Source organism: Neoarius graeffei, chromosome 26, assembly GCF_027579695.1.
Source record: "Neoarius graeffei isolate fNeoGra1 chromosome 26, fNeoGra1.pri, whole genome shotgun sequence".
Taxonomy (NCBI): domain Eukaryota; kingdom Metazoa; phylum Chordata; class Actinopteri; order Siluriformes; family Ariidae; genus Neoarius; species Neoarius graeffei.
Window position 1 is genome coordinate 54286125 of NC_083594.1, and position 20442 is coordinate 54306566.

A 20442-nucleotide genomic window follows, 5' to 3' on the forward strand; every position below is an offset into this window, starting at 1 on the left:
ACATGGGGCCGTCCTCCACAGGAGCGATGTGATGAGACTCCAACCAGACACAGGGCATCAGGATGGATCAGGCAGGTCCGAGGAGCAGAAGAGGTTCAGCATCTCGATCCCAGGATTGACCTGTAACTCAGAGGGACAGATTTGGGGGGGGGGGGGGGGGGGGGGGGTTACATCTTTATCTCATAAACACTATTAACACAAGGCTTGACTAAACAGATATGTTTTCAGCCGAGACTGTATCTTGTTGGAGATTCTGACTTTCTCTGCATGAAGCTGACATTTCTATTTTCTGTTTATAGATTGATGTATTTCCTGTACCAGCATTCCCTGGAGTGTTTTATCCCTCTTATACTGCAGCAACCACAATTTTTTATTTACTAATGAATGACACATGATACTTTTTATCTGTTTATCGTTGCATTGAATGCATGATGAATTAGAACTCTATAAAGTAGTGAAACTGCACACAGCTGCTCGACTGTTTTTTGAGAATCAGACTGAAACAGTGTCACTGACTGGAAACGAGCAGATTTACCGTGAGGAGTGGATATAACACACTCTCACTGTCACATCTGCGAGTTGGCTCTTTAATCAGCACCAGGAATCTATCAGTTCTCAGAGAGCACTTCCTCTTGGTGACCCCACCTGTGATTACGACACCGAGCTGGTGGATAAGATCATTTGCGTCATCGCGTTGCAGTTGTGAACTGGAACTGTTTGGCCTGGTCATGATGACTGAGTGTTAGCCGTTAGGGGGTTATTTTTTCCTCTTAGTTGTACTTTGTCAGCTCATTTGTATGGTTGGCTTCTTCAAATCAGAAGAATGCTCAGGTATCCTCTCAGACATCCTGCACTGACACTCTGTTCAACAAAACACTTAAAGACCACATCAGGGTGATTTTTCTTCACGTTGCTTCAAGCACTACACTTCCCTCAGGACACAGAGAACAGTGTGAGAGTTTCTTTAAGACAAAGGCGCGAAGAAGCTCATGATGCTTGAGAATGAAGTGCTGCTCTGGACTGAGCATGAGCTGATAATCAGCTGTAAAAATATCACAGAGTTTTTATTGTGGACGCTTTAACTCATCGTCACTAACGCTAACACTCGCTGGCTGTTTCAGTCTGAGCTACACTACGAGATGGAACCCAGCTGCAGCTGGAACCCTGCATTTGTTTGTGGTCCAAGGACTCATTCGTTAGATTTTTTTTTTAAATAAGGGCCTGAGATGGCGGCACGGTGGTGTAGTAGTTAGTGCTGTCGCCTCACAGCAAGAAGGTCCGGGTTCGAGCCCCGTGGCCGGCGAGGGCCTTTCTGTGCGGAGTTTGCATGTTCTCCCCGTGTCCGCGTGGGTTTCCTCCGGGTGCTCCGGTTTCCCCCACAGTCCAAAGACATGCAGGTTAGGTTAACTGGTGACTCTAAATTGAGCGTAGGTGTGAATGTGAGTGTGAATGGTTGTCTGTGTCTATGTGTCAGCCCTGTGATGACCTGGCGACTTGTCCAGGGTGTACCCCGCCTTTCGCCCGTAGTCAGCTGGGATAGGCTCCAGCTTGCCTGCGACCCTGTAGAACAGGATAAAGCGGCTACAGATAATGAGATGAGATGAGAAGGGCCTGAGACTGAAAATAATTGCAAATTATGCAGTCGGCACACGTTTATCTCAGACAGCATGATTAAAGTATAAAGAGTGTGAAGTGGAAGTGTTGTTGAGGCTGAATTTATTATACCAGGACACAGAAGCCAGGAATTAACAAGTTCATGCTCATAACCTCCTGTTTATTCCTGTTCCTCATTAACAGGGTAAAAAACATGGCGACTGCTGTCATGGAAACTCTCTAACTCTCCAAGCAAAAAATGATTCAAAGTCCAAGGGGTTGCAGAAAGGTTTAGACTTTATTAAATCAAATAATAAAAGCCAGGTTCGGTCTGCAGAGTGAACCGACTCAAAATAACAAAGTTCTCGTTTTATACTGTCTCAAAAGAAAACACAGAGTATACAAATAATTGCATTGATTATCATGTCACGCCGTACCACTTCAGCTTTTTCTATTGGGCAGTACATCTCACGCTTCTCAGATTTTGTAACACCTGAGATGAATTTTCCAGTATGAATGGTCAATTCAGAAAGAGTCAAAGCATATGATAAGAAGGGTATGCTATAAACAACGCCATTCAGAGCGTACAATACAGGATTCAAAATGGCTGGGGTCAAATCAAGTTAAGGCTAATACAGGCTGCAGGTGCGAGTAAACAAACCACTCATGGCCTCAGCCAGACTGCTACTCCATATAATCTGAAAGAAAAAAAAAAGAAAATGCACACTGCAGCTTCTAACACGACCCAATCAGAATAGCTTGATAAAATGTACTACGTCGGCATGAAAAACACTCCAGGATGAACAGTTGGTTAATTCAACATGGTCTTGGCTCACTCATTACAACATATGATAACACTGCAGGTGCTGGAGTCAGAATAATTTACTCTTTGAAGAGGCCTGTGATTTAGCAGAAAACAACCTTCAGTATAAACAATGTCTCATCTCATCTCATCTCATCTCATCTCATTATCTGTAGCCGCTTTATCCTGTTCTACAGGGTCGCAGGCAAGCTGGAGCCTATCCCAGCTGACTACGGGCGAAAGGCGGGGTACACCCTGGACAAGTCGCCAGGTCATCACAGGGCTGACACATAGACACAGACAACCATTCACACTCACATTCACACCTACGCTCAATTTAGAGTCACCAGTTAACCTAACCTGCATGTCTTTGGACTGTGGGGGAAACCGGAGCACCCGGAGGAAACCCACGCGGACACGGGGAGAACATGCAAACTCCGCACAGAAAGGCCCTCACCGGCCACGGGGCTCGAACCCGGACCTTCTTGCTGTGAGGCGACAGCGCTAACCACTACACCACCGTGCCACCCCCTATAAACAATGTCTTTGCTGTATTTTACTGTAATTATGATCATTCATAAACCAATTTATTATTACTTTTAATAGAATTAACTTTATTTATTCTTTACTGAAAATCAACATGCTCGGCTTTGAATTAGCATATAATCGGCATAAAAAGAAATCAGTGTATGTGTGGTTATATGAATCAGAATACATTTTTGATTACTTAAAGGAGAACTGAAATCATTTTTAAACTTGCTTTATTTCTTAATTAACATGTTATTCAATTATGTTTTCAATTAACCTTATATCGTGACTCATATTGGCAACTAATTGCAATTAAATATTATACTTATTGGCCTATTTGGTGTTTAGCCGTGTTGAATTTAGTTCATTTGGTCCACGGCAGGCGTCGCTTATCTGCGTGATCTTCACGAGACTTGTGTGAGACTTCAAAACATGAAGTGTCAGCCAGGTGTCAGTGCCGCCATTTTGAAAACTGTTTTCCAAATGAAATATTGTACAAAAACGAGTTAAAATAATGATTACTGCCTACTTTTTTCAAACTTTCCTGATTGCTATCAAAACAAACAAAACTTCCGGCTTGATTACGTCAGCATTCGAAAGAGGGCGCGCGCATCTTCTGACGACGTTGGCAGATGTTGGTCACTTTGATTTCCGCTGTACGTTTTACTTCCGTCCTACGATGTCTCGCACAGGTCTCAACGAATCTCGTTTATGGCCATCGCTTTGACATATGGACTGATATATTACAGAGCATATTTCAAACACTCAGAACTTGCTATAGCAGTGACAAAATAGCGATCAAAAATGCATTCCGATATTTAATAAAATGAGATAATAGAATTTTGATAATAAAAAATTGCCTTCGGTTCTCTTTTAAGGTGTGTGTGTTTGTTCATGACTACATATGTGCAGATAAAATCACTACAGTGCGAGGCTATAACACGTACAGCAGGGTGATGAGACATTTATGAGATCTGAGGTTTTACAGAAACACTGATACTTTTTTTGAATGTTTGTTCAAACTCGAATGCATTTCAATTCACTGGCGTGCCTGAGCTTGTTTTTGTACCAACTAAAAAAAACCCAAACACTGGTGTTTTATCATCTTTATTGTTCTTCGATGTTTTTGTCTTTTAATAAGAGAACATACTTTAAAAGAAGATACAATGCTAAAACAATTATATTAAAGTTAGATAGTATCCTGATTTTCTTTCTTTATAATGATATTTCTCACACACACACACACACACACACACACACACACACACACACACACACACACACACACACACAGACGATACACACTCTGGCTTGAATAAACAGACAGGAATAATACAGCAGGAATAAAATTAATTATTACAAGAATAATCCAGACTGTTCCAGAGAGGCTGATTGAATTGGTGATGGCTCTGTATGAAGGCACCAAATCAAGAGTAAGAGTGGCAGGTTGGACATCAACAGACTTGGAGTTGGCGTTCATCAGGGTTCGGTTCTTGGTCCACTTTTATTCATTATAGTTATGGAGGAAGCAACAAAAGAGTGCAGAAAAGGAGATCCATGGGAATTGTTGTACGCAGATGATCTGGTTTTGACAGCTGAAAGAAAAGAAGAAATGAGAAACATGTTGAGAAACTGGAAGGTAAACATTGGGAAAACAAAGCTGATGATACTGTAACTGGGAAGAAAAATGATGCAATACAGTCTGGAAAGCTCCCATGTGGAGTGTGTGGAAGAGGTGTGAGGGGTTAATTCAGTTCTTTGTAATTCTTGTGGAAAGTGGTGTCATAAGAGGTGTTCTGGATTGAGAAATCTGCAAGGAGGAACCGGCTTCTGTTGTCCATCATGTATCAGAAGTAGAGATGATATAGTTGAAGAAATGGAGAGTCTAGAGGTGGATGTGAAGTAATAGAGGAAGTAAAGCAGTTTTGTTATCTCAGAGACATGATGGAAAGAGAAGGAGGAGCAGAAAGAGCAATGAGAACAAGAGTGTCAGCAACTTAGAAGAAATGGAGCGAGAGAGATAGCAGGATTGCTTATGAATAAGGGCATGCCACTGAAAATAAGAGGAATGAGTGCTGCTGGTGTCGGGGAGCTGCATTTCATTGATGGCATCATGAATTCACAGATGTATTGCTCTATACTGAAAGACAAGATGCCACTGTACTAGGACTCCGTGCCCTTGGTCGTTGTGCACTTTTCCAACATGACACATCTAAGGCCACTGTTGGATTTCTGAAGAAGAACAGGGTGAAAGTGATTCAGTGGCCAAGTATGTCTCCTGATCTGAACCCAATCGAACACCTATGGGGAATTCTGAAGAGACAAGTTGAGCATCACTCTCCATCCAGCATCCAGTCACTAAAAGAGGTCGTTGATGAAGAATGGAAAAAGATTGATGCTGCAAAATGTCTCCAACTTGTTCATTCCATGCCTAGAAGACTTGGTGCTGTCATTAAAAATCATGGAGGCCATACAAAGTACTAGATAGTTTTTGTTGTGGGGTGTACTCATTTTTGCACCACCCTAATTTGAGTAAAACTGAAAATGTGTAATCTAAGTTATATTATTAACCTTACTTTCCCGTTATAAGTTAAACAGATGTTATATTAAACTTTGTCTTTTCAACATTTTGGAAATTGTTTGTGTTCATTGAGATATTGTTTAAAATGTTACTTTTCAAAGGGGGTGCACTCATTTACGCTCAGCACTGTATATACCTGTACATACACACATACAGTGGTGCTTGAAAGTTTGTGAACCCTTTAGAATTTTCTATATTTCTGCATAAATATGACCTAAAACATCATCAGATTTTCACACAAGTCCTAAAAGTAGATAAAGAGAACCCAGTTTAACAAATGAGACAAAAATATTATACTTGGTCATTTATTTATTGAGGAAAATGATCCAATATTACATATCTGTGAGTGGCAAAAGTATGTGAACCTTTGCTTTCAGTACCTGGTGTGACCCCCTTGTGCAGCAATAACTGCAACTAAACGTTTGCGGTAACTGTTGATCAGTCCTGCACACCGGCTTGGAGGAATTTTAGCCCGTTCCTCCGTACAGAACAGCTTCAACTCTGGGATGTTGGTGGGTTTCCTCACATGAACTGCTCGCTTCAGGTCCTTCCACAACATTTCCACTGGATTAAGGTCAGGACTTTGACTTGGCCATTCCAAAACATTCACTTTATTCTTCTTTAACCATTCTTTGGTAGAACGACTTGTGTGCTTAGGGTCGTTGTCTTGCTGCATGACCCACCTTCTCTTGAGATTCAGTTCATGGACAGATGTCCTGACATTTTCCTTTAGAATTCACTGATATAATTCAGAATTCATTGTTCCATCAATGATGGCAAGCCGTCCTGGCCCTGATGCAGCAAAACAGGCCCAAACCATGATACTACCACCACCATGTTTCACAGATGGGATAAGGTTCTTATGCTGGAATACAGTGTTTTCCTTTCTCCAAACATAACCCTTCTCATTTAAACCAAAAAGTTCTATTTTGGTCTCATCTGTCCACAAAACATTTTTCCAATCGCCTTCTGGCTTGTCCACGTGATCTTTAGCAAACTGCAGATGAGCAGCAATGTTCTTTTTGGAGAGCAGTGGCTTTCTCCTTGCAACCCTGCCATGCACACCATTGTTGTTCAGTGTTCTCCTGATGGTGGACTCATGAACATTAACATTAGCCAATGTGAGAGAGGCCTTCAGTTGCTTAGAAGTTACCCTGGGATCCTTTGTGACCTTGCCAACTATTCCACGCCTTGCTCTTGGAGTGATCTTTGTTGGTCGACCACTCCTGGGGAGGGTAATGATGGTCTTGAATTTCCTCCATTTGTACACAATCTGTCTGATTGTGGATTGGTGGAGTCCAAACTCTTTAGAGATGTTTTTGTAACCTTTTCCAGCCTGATGAGCATCAACAACGCTTTTTCTGCGGTCCTCAGAAATCTCCTTTGTTCATGCCATGATACACTACCACAAACATGTGTTGTGAAGATCAGACTTTGCTAGATCCCTGTTCTTTAAATAAAACAGGGTGCCCACTCACACCTGATTGTCATCCCATTGATTGAAAACACCTGACTCTAATTTCACCTTCAAATTAACTGCTAATCCTAGAGGTTCACATACTTTTGCCACTCACATATATGTAATATTGGATCATTTTCCTCAATAAATAAATGACCAAGTATAATATTTTTGTCTCATTTGTTTAACTGGGTTCTCTTTATCTACTTTTAGGACTTGTTTGAAAATCTGATGATGTTTTAGGTCATATTTATGCAGAAATATAGAACATTCTAAAGGGTTCACAAACTTTCAAGCACCACTGTACATACATATCTACATACATATACACATATACATCCCTATATACACACACCTCCCCATACATACATACATACATACATACATACATACATACATACATACCGTACATACATACATATACCCATATAAATTATAAGCATACACCTTCACATACAGTACGCACGCACAACCCACGCACACAGACACGAAAAGCAACAGAAAAGTGTTCTCATAACACTTAGTGCTACCCATCACCTCCCTCATTCCTGTATCTCTTGAAAATAGTGTCTTTAAACCTCATTTTAAACTGTTTCATGTTTGGACGCTGCTTCAACTCCACGGTGAACCTGTTCCATAGTCTCACCCCGCTAACTGAAACACAAAAACTTTTCCTGTTTGTACGAAATAAAGTTAAATTAAAGTTAATTTTTCCCCTTAAATTATAACTCCCTTCGTGGATACTGAATAATTTCTGTATATTTATTGGTAATAGATTATTGATAATCCACGATGTCTGTAAATTTTAGTAATTTGGACTGTAGAAATAATGAGTTTGTGTTCCTGATAGCCAACGTTGTGAATGATCCATATTGCTCTTTTTTGAATGATGGTTAGTGGCCGTAGTGATGTTTTGTAATTGTTGCCCCAAACCTCAGCGCAGTATTGAAAGCATGGTGAGACGAGGGAACAGTAAAGAGTGTGGAGTGATTTCTGATCCAAAACCTTTTTTGCCTTGTTTATTATCGCAATGCTTCTTGAGACTTTAGTTTGTACATGTTTGATATGTGATTTCTAATTGATTCTGTCATCTATGGTTACCCCAAAAAATTTAATTTCATGAACTCTCTCTATTTCAACTCCATCTATTTTTATTAGTGCCTGTGTATTCAGTGTACAATTACCAAATAATATTATTTTTGTCTTACTCAGATTTAGTGATAACCTGTTTCCGTCAAACCATTTTTTTAGTTTGTTCATTTCTATAGTGATGTCCTTCTGTAATTTTTGTAAGTTATCTCCAGAATAGAAAATATTTGTGTCATCAGCAAACAATACAAAATGTAATACCTTAGTGACTTTACATATAGGGCGGCACGGTGGTGTAGTGGTTAGCGCTGTCGCCTCACAGCAAGAAGGTCCGGGTTCGAGCCCCGTGGCCGGCGAGGGCCTTTCTGTGCGGAGTTTGCATGTTCTCCCCGTGTCCGCGTGGGTTTCCTCCGGGTGCTCCGGTTTCCCCCACAGTCCAAAGACATGCAGGTTAGGTTAACTGGTGACTCTAAATTGAGCGTAGGTGTGAATGTGAGTGTGGATGGTTGTCTGTGTCTATGTGTCAGCCCTGTGATGACCTGGCGACTTGTCCAGGGTGTACCCCGCCTTTCGCCCGTAGTCAGCTGGGATAGGCTCCAGCTTGCCTGCGACCCTGTAGAACAGGATAAAGCGGCTAGAGATAATGAGATGAGATGAGACTTTACATATATCATTAATGTCTCGTCTCGTCTCGTCTCGTCTCATCTTCTTCCGCTTATCCAGGACCGGGTCGCGGAGGCAGCAGTCTAAGCATGGAAGCCCAAACTTCCCTTTCCCCAGACACCTTGGCCAGCTCCTCGGGAAGAACACTGAGGCGTTCCCAGGCCAGCCGAGAGACATAGTCCCTCCAGCGTGTCCTGGGTCTTCCCCGGGGCCTCCTCCCGGGGGGACATGCCTGGAACACCTCCCCAGGGAGGCGTCCAGGAGGCATCCGAAAAAGATGCCCGAGCCACCTCAGCTGGTTCCTCTCGATGTGGAGGAGCAGCGGCTCTACTCCGAGCTCCTCCCGAGTGACTGTGCTTCTCACCCTATCTCTAAGGGAGCGCCCAGCCACCCTGCGAAGGAAACTCATTTCAGCCGCTTGTATCCGCGATCTTGTTCTTTCTGTCATTACCCAAAGCTCATGACCATAGGTGAGAGTCGGAACGTAGATCGACCGGTAAATTGAGAGCTTCGCCTTTTGGCTCAGCTCCCTCTTCACCACGACGGACCGGTAAAGCGACCGCATCACTGCGGAGGCTGCACCGATCCGCCTGTCGATCTCACGCTCCATCCTTCCCTCACTCGTGAACAAGATCCCGAGATACTTAAACTCCTCCACTTGAGGCAGGACTTCTCCACCAACCTGGAGAGGGCAAGCCACCCTTTTCCGGTCGAGAACCATGGCCTCGGACTTGGAGGTGCTGATTCTCATCCCAGCCGCTTCACACTCGACTGCAAACCGCCCCAGTGCATGCTGAAGGTCCTGGTTTGAAGAAGCCAACAGGACAACATCATCCGCAAAAAGCAGAGATGAAATCCTGTGGTTCCCAAACAGGATTCCTTCCGGCCCCTGGCTGCGCCTAGAAATTCTGTCCATAAAAATTATGAACAGAACCGGTGACAAAGGGCAGCCCTGACGGAGTCCAACATGCACTGGGAACAGGTCTGACTTACTGCCGGCAATGCGAACCAGACTCCTGCTCCGTTCATACAGGGACCGGACAGCCCTTAGCAAAGAGCCCCGAACCCCATACTCCCGAAGCACCCCCCACAGAATACCACGGGGGACACGGTCGAATGCCTTCTCCAGATCCACAAAGCACATGTGGACTGGTTGGGCAAACTCCCATGAACCCTCGAGCACCCTATGAAGGGTATAGAGCTGGTCCAGTGTTCCGCGACCAGGACGAAAACCGCATTGTTCCTCCTGGATCCGAGGTTCGACTATTGGTCGAATTCTCCTCTCCAGTACCCTGGAGTAAACTTTCCCTGGGAGGCTGAGAAGTGTGATTCCCCTATAATTGGAGCACACTCTCCGGTCCCCTTTCTTAAAAAGAGGGACCACCACCCCAGTCTGCCACTCCAGAGGCACTGTCCCCGACTGCCACGCGATGTTGCAGAGGCGTGTCAACCAAGACAGCCCCACAACATCCAGAGACTTGAGATACTCAGGGCGGATCTCATCCACCCCCGGTGCCTTGCCACCGAGGAGCTTGCAAACCACCTCAGTGACTTCGGCTTGGGTAATGGACGAGTCCACCTCTGAGTCATCAGCCTCAGTCTCCTCAGTGGAAGACATGACGGTGGGATTGAGGAGATCCTCAAAGTATTCCTTCCACCGCCCGACAATGTCCCCAGTCGAGGTCAACAGCTCCCCACCCGCACTGTAAACAGTGTTGGCAGAGTACTGCTTCCCCCTCCTGAGGCGCCGGACGGTTTGCCAGAATTTCTTCGAGGCCGACCGATAGTCCTTCTCCATGGCCTCCCCGAACTCCTCCCAGTTCCGAGTTTTTGCCTCCGCAACTGCCCGAGCTGCAGCACGCCTGGCCTGCCGATACCCGTCGGCTGCCTCAGGAGTCCCGGAGGTCAACATGGCCCGATAGGACTCCTTCTTCAGCTTGACGGCATCCCTTACTTCCGGTGTCCACCACCGGGTTCGGGGATTGCCGCCACGACAGGCACCGGAGACCTTGCGGCCACAGCTCCGAACAGCTGCGTCCACAATGGAGGTAGAGAACATGGTCCACTCAGACTCAATGTCCCCCGCCTCCCTCGGAAGCTGGGAAAAGCTCTCCCGGAGGTGGGAGTTAAAGACCTCCCCAACAGAGTGCTCGGCCAGACGTTCCCAGCAGACCCTCACCATACGTTTGGGCCTGCCAGGTCTGTCCAGCTTCCTCCTCCGCCAGCGGATCCAACTCACCACCAGGTGGTGATCAGTTGACAACTCAGCCCCTCTCTTCACCCGAGTGTCCAAGACATAGGGTCGGAGATCAGATGACATGACTACAAAGTCGATCATCGACCTCCGACCTAAGGTGTCCTGGTGCCACGTGCACTTATGGACACCCCTATGCTCGAACATGGTGTTCGTTATGGACAAACTGTGACTAGCACAGAAGTCCAATAACAAAACACCACTCGGGTTCAGATCGGAGAGGCCGTTCCTCCCAACCACGCCCCTCCAGGTGTCACTGTCATCGCCCATATGAGCATTGAAGTCCCCCAGTAGCACAATGGAGTCCCCAGTCTGAGCACCCCTCAGTACCTCTCCCAGGGACTCCAAGAAGGCTGGATACTCTATACTGCTATTTGGCCCGTAGGCACAAACAACAGCAAGAACCCTCTCCCCAATCCGAAGGCGCAGAGAGGCGACCCTCTCGTTCACTGGGGTAAACTCCAACACATGGCGGCTGAGCTGGGGAGCTATAAGGAAGCCCACACCAGCCCACCGCTGCTCACCACAGGCGACTCCAGAGAAGTGGAAAGTCCAGCCCCTCTCGAGGAGCTGGGTTCCAGAGCCCAAGCTGTGCGTGGAGGTGAGCCCAACTATCTCTAGCCGGTACCTCTCAACCTCCCGCACAAGCTCAGGCTCCTTCCCCCCCAGCGAAGTGACATTCCATGTCCCAACAGCCAGCCGCTGTGTCCGGGGATCAGGTCGTCGAGGCCCCTGCCTTCGACTGCCACCCAATCCACACTGCACCAAACCCCTACTGCTACCTCTGTGGGTGGTGAACCCACAGGAGGTCGGGCCCACGTCACCTCTTCGGGCTGAGCCCGGCCGGGCCCCATGGGCAAAGGCCCGGCCACCAAGCGCTCGCATACGAGCCCCAACCCCGGGCCTGGCTCCAGGGTGGGGCCCCGGCTGCGTCCTACCGGGCGACGTCACAGTCCTGGATTTTTTCTCCATAGGGGTTTTTTGGTGAACTGCTCTTGGTCTGGCCTGTCACCTAGGACCTGTCTGCCTTGGGAAACCCTAACAGGGGCATAATGCCCCCGACAACATAGCTCCTAGGATCATTCAAGCACACAAACCCCTCCACCACAATAAGGTGGCAGTTCTAGGAGGGGTATCATTAATGTACAAAATGAAAAACTTAGGGCCCAACACAGACCCCTGGGGGACCCCACAAGCAATGCCCAAACATGAAGAAACACAGTCACCCAATTTCACAAACTGCTGTCTTCCACTTAAATAACTTTTCACCCAATCCAGCACTATTCCCCTGATACCATATCTTTCCAGTTTCTTGATTAATATTTCATGGTTGATTGTGTCAAAAGCTTTTTTTTAAATCAATAAATACTCCAATAGCATATTGCTTGCGATCCATAGCATTTGTGATTTCTTCTACTGCCTCTATTATTGCCAGTGATGTTGATCTGCTTGACCTAAACCCATACTGATTCTCTGCAAGAATTTTGTGTTTTTCTAAAAATGTGTCCAATCTGTTGTTGAAGAGTTTTTCCAGTATTTTTGCGAATTGTGGGAGCAAGGAGACAGGTCTATAGTTTGTGAAATGATGTTTGTTTCCAGCCTGGAACAGAGGTATGGCTTTAGCTATTTTATAGAGGTAACACTTTAGCTAGTGTTCGTGTGTGTACCTGATGCGTGCAATCTCCAGGTGGATCAGATGCTTCTTCTGGGTCTCTGCACACCGAACGCCGTGATTAAGACATTCACGATGACGATGATTAAGACGCAGACTGTGGACATGTTTGTCAGTTTTTTCATCTGGTCTTGTTGCCATTCGCTTCGCAGAGTGCATTTCACTAAACAACAATGACCAAAGACACGGTGCAGAATTAATCAACGATAACAGTAATAAGAATAATAATGATGATAATAATGACAATGATTCTAAGTTGAAATGGTTGTGGGCTTTCGTTCTTTGAACTGATATAAAATTGTGTGTCTCACCGACAAAGACGAGCAAAATTCCGACGACGACCTGCAGGATGAGTGAGATGCTGATAAGTGTGATGAGTGGTATGTAGAAGCTGAAGGACGAGTCCTCCTCCAACACGGCCTTCAGCTGAGACGCATTCGCCATCAACAACGCTACGTCCAGCATGCTCATCGCTGCGCTCTTCTTCTGAGCGAAGCTGTTCACGTCTTCAGGCGTCTTCAGATCAACACACACACACACACGTGTTCAAACATGGAGAGAAATTTGTTTTTGAAGGTGAACTCTGGAGATAATCCTCTTTTTGTCCCACACGTATTTCTTCAGACCACTGACCAGAAAGTAAATACAGTTTAGCCGCTAAAATACAACATTATTTCAGAGGAGTGTTACTCACAGAGTTCAACATTCAACATTAACCAGAATAGAGTGGCTCCATTGTGAACTGAAACAGTGACTAACCTGGGTTTGTCCACCTCCCGTGAGTCTGTTGGCATCTGCGTTCGCCACCGGTGTTGCAGAAGCCATGACTGCTGTGTGTGTGTTGAAAGTGACTGAATGTTGGGCTGAAGTGAGCAGTAAAGGCAGTGGGTTGGGTTAAAACCACTTCACCATCAAACTCACACACTCCTCCTCTCTCCTCCTACACAACATGAGAAAGGGAGAAAGAGAGAGAGAGAGAGTAAAGGGCAGGAAGGTGTCTCACAGATGTCATGTGTGTCACGAATCTGAATCTGGTATGTTTTGTACACACACCATAAAAATAATTGGGTGCCTGGAGTTCATGATCCACTGTTCACACAATGGCAGTTGACCTTCCTCCAGACTAACCTGTAATATATCTAGCAAGTCCTGCCCCGACACTGACCAAAAAGCCTGACAGAACTCAACTGGGAGTCGTCGATGCCAGGTATCCACCCGTTGTCCATGCCGCTGAGTGCAGCCTCTCGCTCATCAAGGGTCAGATCTCTCTCAAGCTCATCTGCTGACTCCTTGACTATTTTAGGTCGCTCTTGGAGAAAGCCTTTTTCCACCTCTTGCACAGCTGTGAGCTCGCTTTTATGAAGCTTTGAGTAAAAGCTGACTGTCTGCTTGCGAATTTCAGTAGGTTCTGATTGGAGATCCCCTGATTCTGCTCACACAGCATGTATAAGTCGGCATATCAGGTGAAAATTCAAATTTAATTCAAATTGCTCGAAACTGATCTCACTGAATTCAGAACTGAATGCAGAACAGCATACTTTTACAGAATTAAAATATGTTTATCCGTTCTTCAGATAGGACAAATCAAAGATTGAAAAAAAATGGTGGTGTAGTGGTTAGCACTGTCGCCTCACAGCAAGAAGGTCCGGGTTCGAGCCCCGTGGCCGGCGAGGGCCTTTCTGTGCGGAGTTTGCATGTTCTCCCCGTGTCCGCGTGGGTTTCCTCCGGGTGCTCCGGTTTCCCCCACAGTCCAAAGACATGCAGGTTAGGTTAACTGGTGACTCTAAATTGAGCGTAGGTGTGAATGTGAGTGTGAATGGTTGTCTGTGTCTATGTGTCAGCCCTGTGATGACCTGGCGACTTGTCCAGGGTGTACCCCGCCTTTCACCTGTAGTCAGCTGGGATAGGCTCCAGCTTGCCTGCGACCCTGTAGAACAGGATAAAGCGGCTACAGATAATGAGATGAGACTTTAATTTGTATTAATTATGCTAATTAGGTAAAATCATTAAACTAGGCCCTTGCATGGAAGGGACTTTGACTTTTGGACTAGCGTCCCTGCACTGTCATACCCAGCAGGTCAGCCAATGCAGTTTTTTTTTTCTTTTTGAGACCCTCAATGTTGCCTCGACTTCCTCACAGACTCCACCAACTCTTGGAGCTTCTCTACTCCAATCTCCAGAGCTTTAAAAGATCTGTTAATGACCTTGGTCACATTGTGAGTTTACTGTTGACAGAAAAGCATAGTTTGCACTTTTGCTACATCCCACCATCGCTATAAAGCAGAAAAAGATGGTTTTTGAAGTCTAAAAGCATCCTGGAAAAATATAAAACTCTCTCTAAAATTGACGTCGTCCAAGAGCGCGGTATTAAAATGCCAGTATACACCGAGTGGTTTTGCATTGCTTTTCTTTAAAGTCGGTCACAGTGTTTATTTCCACCTCTCTTCTTGTTAAGAGCAAGAGATTCCTTGATCACTTGACTGAAGATGGCGAATGGGTTTCAGAAGGACTTTGGCTTCTCCTGCCACCTTCTGGTGGTGAAGAATAAGGACGTGTCAAGTGAAATCAGAGAAAAGATTTGAGTCTTCATTCTGCACTTTTACACGTACAGTACTGATCTAGGACACATGTATCTGTAACCTACAAAAGTGAGAAGATGCCTGAGGAGTGGAGAAGAAGAATATATCTCCTAAATCTGGTTTTCTGTTCATCACCATCAACAACACTCATCCACAATCATCATCATCATCATCTTCTTTTTCTTCTTTACATAAAATTTTATTTCATTTTTAAAATGTTCGATCCAAAATCTTTGTGTATTACATTTTTAAAAAGTGCATAATTTTATTCTAAATAGTTTATTAAAGTCCTTGAAAATAAATGAACTATGCAGAGTGAATAAGGCGAGTCCAGTGGATCAGTCAGTCCCTGTAGAAGAGGCGTGGCCTCAGTTCCAGGTTGTTCCGGTGAAAGACTGACCTCTTTGTCCATTAGTCTGTGTGAAGTCGGCTTAGTCTTCGTTCCTGTGATTCCTTGTGAGGAAATAAAACAGAAGTTGACAGTGCAGCTTGTCACAGGAGAGCTTTCACTGCCAGTGAACCAACCAAGACGATCAGGCCAATGAGAAACTTCTGGGAGAACCAAGACGCAGCAGGGGGTCTGTTCAGGACTGGAACTCAGATCAGACTGTCTTGGAGTTCAAGTTGATTTGAAGGTAGAGATGGAGCTGAGATGAGGGATGGTCTGTAAAACTCCACACAGCTCAGAGATGTTTAACCATGCAGCACTTCCCACAGAGCGCTGTACCTCCGCTTGGCTCCTCGGACGGCGAACACAGTGATGCCACTGCCGTAGGAGAGAGTGTAGACTGCAGAGCGAGAAGAGACGATCAGTTAGAGTTCAGAGAGCATCTTCAGATTCTCATCAGGCAAAGATTTATTCAGCAGATCCTCTTACATTCCTTTCACAATGCCCTGAGACTGACTTTCTCTCTCTCTCTCTCTCTCTCTCTCTCTCTCTCACGTCCTGCATTTCTGATCTGAGAGATTTGTCCTGCTCTGACTGAAGTCTGCACTTGTACAAGACAGAATTAGACTCAACTCTTCCAGGTGAGGAATCATCACAGGCTCTCCAACTCTTTGTTTTCTTGCACCTTTGGCTGTCTGCACTTTTTGTGAGATGATTTTTATAACAGCATAAAAAACTCACTATACGTGAAAATGCTTTTAATACTGACTACATCTGGGCACACCTAATTATAACATCTGTATAACTATAATACACTTTAGCACTTTAACAAAATATACCTGGGCACACACAGCTGGACACATCCTTACACATCACAATACACATGTGGAACCATGTACACATCGCAATACACATCTGGACACATCACTGTACACACATTTACATATCACAATACACATCTGGACATTCATGTACATATCACAATGCACATCACAATATACATCTGGACATATCACAGTACACACCTGTACACATCACAATGCACTTCTGGACACATCCGGACACACCTGTACACATCACAGTACACATCTGGACACATCACAATACACACCTGTATACCCACATACACATCACAATATGCACACGGACACACTTGTAGACATCACAGTCCACACCTGGACACACCACAACACACACCTGGCCACATGTACACATCATAATACACACCAGAAACACCTGGATGCACCTGGAATTAAAATTTCAAGAAGGTATTTGTGAACGTATGTAAAGTGCTGACAAAAAGAGATGGATCCACACCGTGGTAAGACTGGAGATGTAGGACAGCCACGACCAGAGCAACAACGAATCCTAAGAGTACATCTGGTGAGAACGAGGAAAGAAGGATGAAAGGGATGTTTTTTCATTGTCTCGGGTAAATTTTTGGTTTGAAACGTGTTCCACTTACCTTTCCAGTGGTAAGGTGGACCTTTGCATTGTTTAGTGTGTGGAGGCAAACCTGGAACACACACACACACACACACCTAACTACACATCTGGGCTCATCTGTATGCACATTAATATGCTTTAACTCACCTGAACACATCTGGATGCACATAAATACACCTTAGTATACATCTATACACATCTCAATGTGCACATGGTCACACCAGAATGTAGCTAAGCAGACCGGAGTACCTCAGACTACACCTGAACATCTACACACACCCAAGCACACCTGAACCCCCACGAATACACACTCAGACACACATCTACACACCGGAATGCACCTGAGTATGCCTGGACCTACCTGCACACCCTCAGACACACCTCACACTCCTAAACACACCTGGATTCCTCTAATGCTCCTGAATACCCCGAAATTCACATCTAAAGATATCTCTGCACACCTAAAATCACCTGAATTATGAAGGACATTGCTGTAAATGATTGTGAAGGATCTCACCAACGCAGCAGCCCACAGCCTCGAAAACAAACATGAAGAACACAGTGAGGATGAGCGGCATCATCAGAGCTGTAAAGACAAGAGAACATGATTGCACAAATTTAACATCAGCATCTCATCTCATCTCATCTCATCTCATTATCTGTAGCCGCTTATCCTGTTCTACAGGGTCGCAGGCGAGCTGGAGCCTATCCCAGCTGACTACGGGCGAAAGGCGGGGTACACCCTGGACAAGTCGCCAGGTCATCACAGGGCTGACACATAGACACAGACAACCATTCACACCTACGGTCAATTTTAGAGTCGCCAGCTAACATCAGCGTCGTCCTTCTAATAACAAAGAGAAGCTGAATTAGCTGGCACGGAGTCAGAGTTTGTTGGGGGTGTGGTGTCGACAGACAGCCGTGTCACTTTATGAGAACAGACTCCGAAGGATGTATTTCTAGATCAGACGTTTATCACTAAACACATTTATATGAAGTGCTTTCCAAGTCAAAAGGAATTTTGATTGAGAAATTTTATATTCTGGATATTGACATTTATTTTACTTTCATTTTTAATGAGGATCACTGGAACAGCCATCAAATGATTCAGGTATTTTCCAGTTTAAAAATGAAAGTAAAGTAAATGCGACTGACTGGTTTTAAGAGATTTCTGAATGACCAATCGGACTGGAGCTTTGTACGACTCTGTGATGTGAAAAACAGGATGCAGCAACATACCAAAGAGAAACAAAAGGCACAAATAATGACGCATAAATGTGTTGACATAAGAACGGTATTTCAATGTAAAATTAATGACTATAAAGAAAACATCTTTAAAAAGAAGCTTTACAGCACAATGTTTAACATAAATATGGAAAGATAATATTAGCAACAAAAAAAATTCATTTTCAGACATATTAATTCTCTATTTTCTTTTTCTTTGCCGACAGAAAAATTGAGTTAATATAATATTACTGCCTCATTAGATAGCTTGACAAACATTAGGAGAGGTGCATTGTTGCATGCATTTTTATATCCTGTTGTACATAAAACAGGACGTAGCCTACGCACATTGATATAAATTAAGTTTCACTTTCATGGTTGAAGTATGCATGTGTGTGTTCATCCTAGGCAAGAGCCCCAATGCTTTATTGTTAGCTAGTTTAATTTAGCCTGTTTTGCTTAATTTGTAGCCTTCCTGTTGTACATAAAACAGGAAGTAAAGTTGGATGAATCATCGCTGAAAATTAAACTATAAATCGACCGAAATCCGTAGTTGAATAAAGGGTGAAAGGGGGTCTATTCTCTGTCGGCCACCATCCACTTTTCAACGTCGTTTCAACGCAAACTCGTATGAGCAAAGCGGTGTTGAATCAACGCCGGTGATCCACGATGATTCGACGGCGCATGGTCGAAGAACATGCCGACGATTCCCCGTCGAATCAACGCCCTTTTGCTATCTGGGAATTGTTTGAACTGATCTTGGAATTTGCAGTTGTTTAGAAATGACATTCCAGAGTTGTGTATATCTGCGATCCTCTTTCTCAGATCTGCACTGAGCTCCTTGGACTTTCCCATTTTACTGTGTGTTGGTCAATCCAATGAGTGCTGTAAACAAACCCTTTTTTATGAAGGCACAGAGAAGCTATCAGCTGTAGTCAATCATGATCACTAACAGGAAATTAAGAGACTTTGGTCTTGGCAAGATAAGAGACATTTTGGAAGTTTCAGCACCTCTGAATTAATAATCTACCGTAAGTGAGCATATGTAAATTTTTGACCCTGCATGTATAATTTTGACCCTGTGTTGATTTCAAAAACCCAAAGAAAATTAAAACTTGTGCACCAAATTCTAGTGTTTTTTTTTTTAATTATTAAAGCTGTGTGCTGTGCAATCATTCTGCCACAGAAAAAGAACAGTTCAAAGAAATTACTGAAAGCTCAAATATTGCCATGACATTCATATCCAAGATGACATTCATGTCACTGTATGTAAACTTCTAACCACAACTGTACCTCCAGTCATGTGTTTTTTTTTTTTAATCTAGGTTAGGAATGGATAGATTTAATTTCTCTTCCATGACAGGATGTTTTATTCTCTGAATATGAGACAATAGGAGACATGAGTTTTCAGGAATCACTCACGGTAATACGGCCTGTAGCTACACAGGCCACAGCCCAGGCCGAAGCAGACGGAGAAGAAATGATAAAACTTATCTGGAATAAAACACACAAACAAACAAACAAACAAACAAACTGATTGACTCCATTGGCATGATTGACAACTGGTGGTTTCTCTTTCACTTCTTCAGCATTTATAGAAATATTAAAGAACACTTACAGTGCTTGTAAAAGTCCAGCATGTTGTCTGTGGCTATGTGAAATGATCTGAAAGCTCTGTCTGTAGTTTCAGGTGGAATTTTTAGGTGTGGTATTCACTGCTGGTACTTTTGTGTTCATATCACGGAGATGCCAGTGTCAGCTTGGAGGAGTCATTAAACTGGCTGGTTGACAACGGTGACTTCAAAAGGTCAACAATGGAAATCCCCAGAGAGTGATTTCACTTTCAAATGGTCAATGTTTCTGTTTACGGTTTACATATGTAGTGACATATTTCAAGAATGTGAGTTGATTTTCCTGAAAAAAATAACAACACACCATTCAGTATAAAGTAACTGAACGTAATATCAAGTAGGCTTTTTTTTTCTTTTCTTTCTTTTTTTTAAAATAAAATTAGACAATTAAAGTACACACGTATAAAACATCTCACACTGTCTAGCTTTCTCAGGTCACCTTCACTCCCAGATAAACCTTATCCCCTCTTCCAGGAAATGATGTCACTTCGTTTGAAGAAGTCATGTTACTGAAAATTAAATCCAGCTTGTGC

The 20442-nt window shown here is 44.1% G+C and overlaps 1 protein-coding gene across 1 annotated transcript; it reads right to left on the reverse strand.

Moving 5' to 3' along the window:
- Positions 1–4129: 4129 nt before the first annotated feature.
- LOC132874683 (ninjurin-1-like) lies at positions 4130–13487 on the reverse strand. Its single transcript, XM_060911047.1, has 4 exons — positions 13401–13487; positions 12953–13157; positions 12637–12804; positions 4130–4518 (listed from the first exon to the last, which is right to left on the reverse strand). Exons 1-3 carry the CDS (start codon positions 13464–13466, stop codon positions 12662–12664), a joined length of 414 nt encoding a protein of 137 aa, XP_060767030.1. The 5' UTR covers positions 13467–13487; the 3' UTR covers positions 4130–4518; positions 12637–12661.
- Between the last annotated feature and the right edge of the window lie 6955 nt (positions 13488–20442).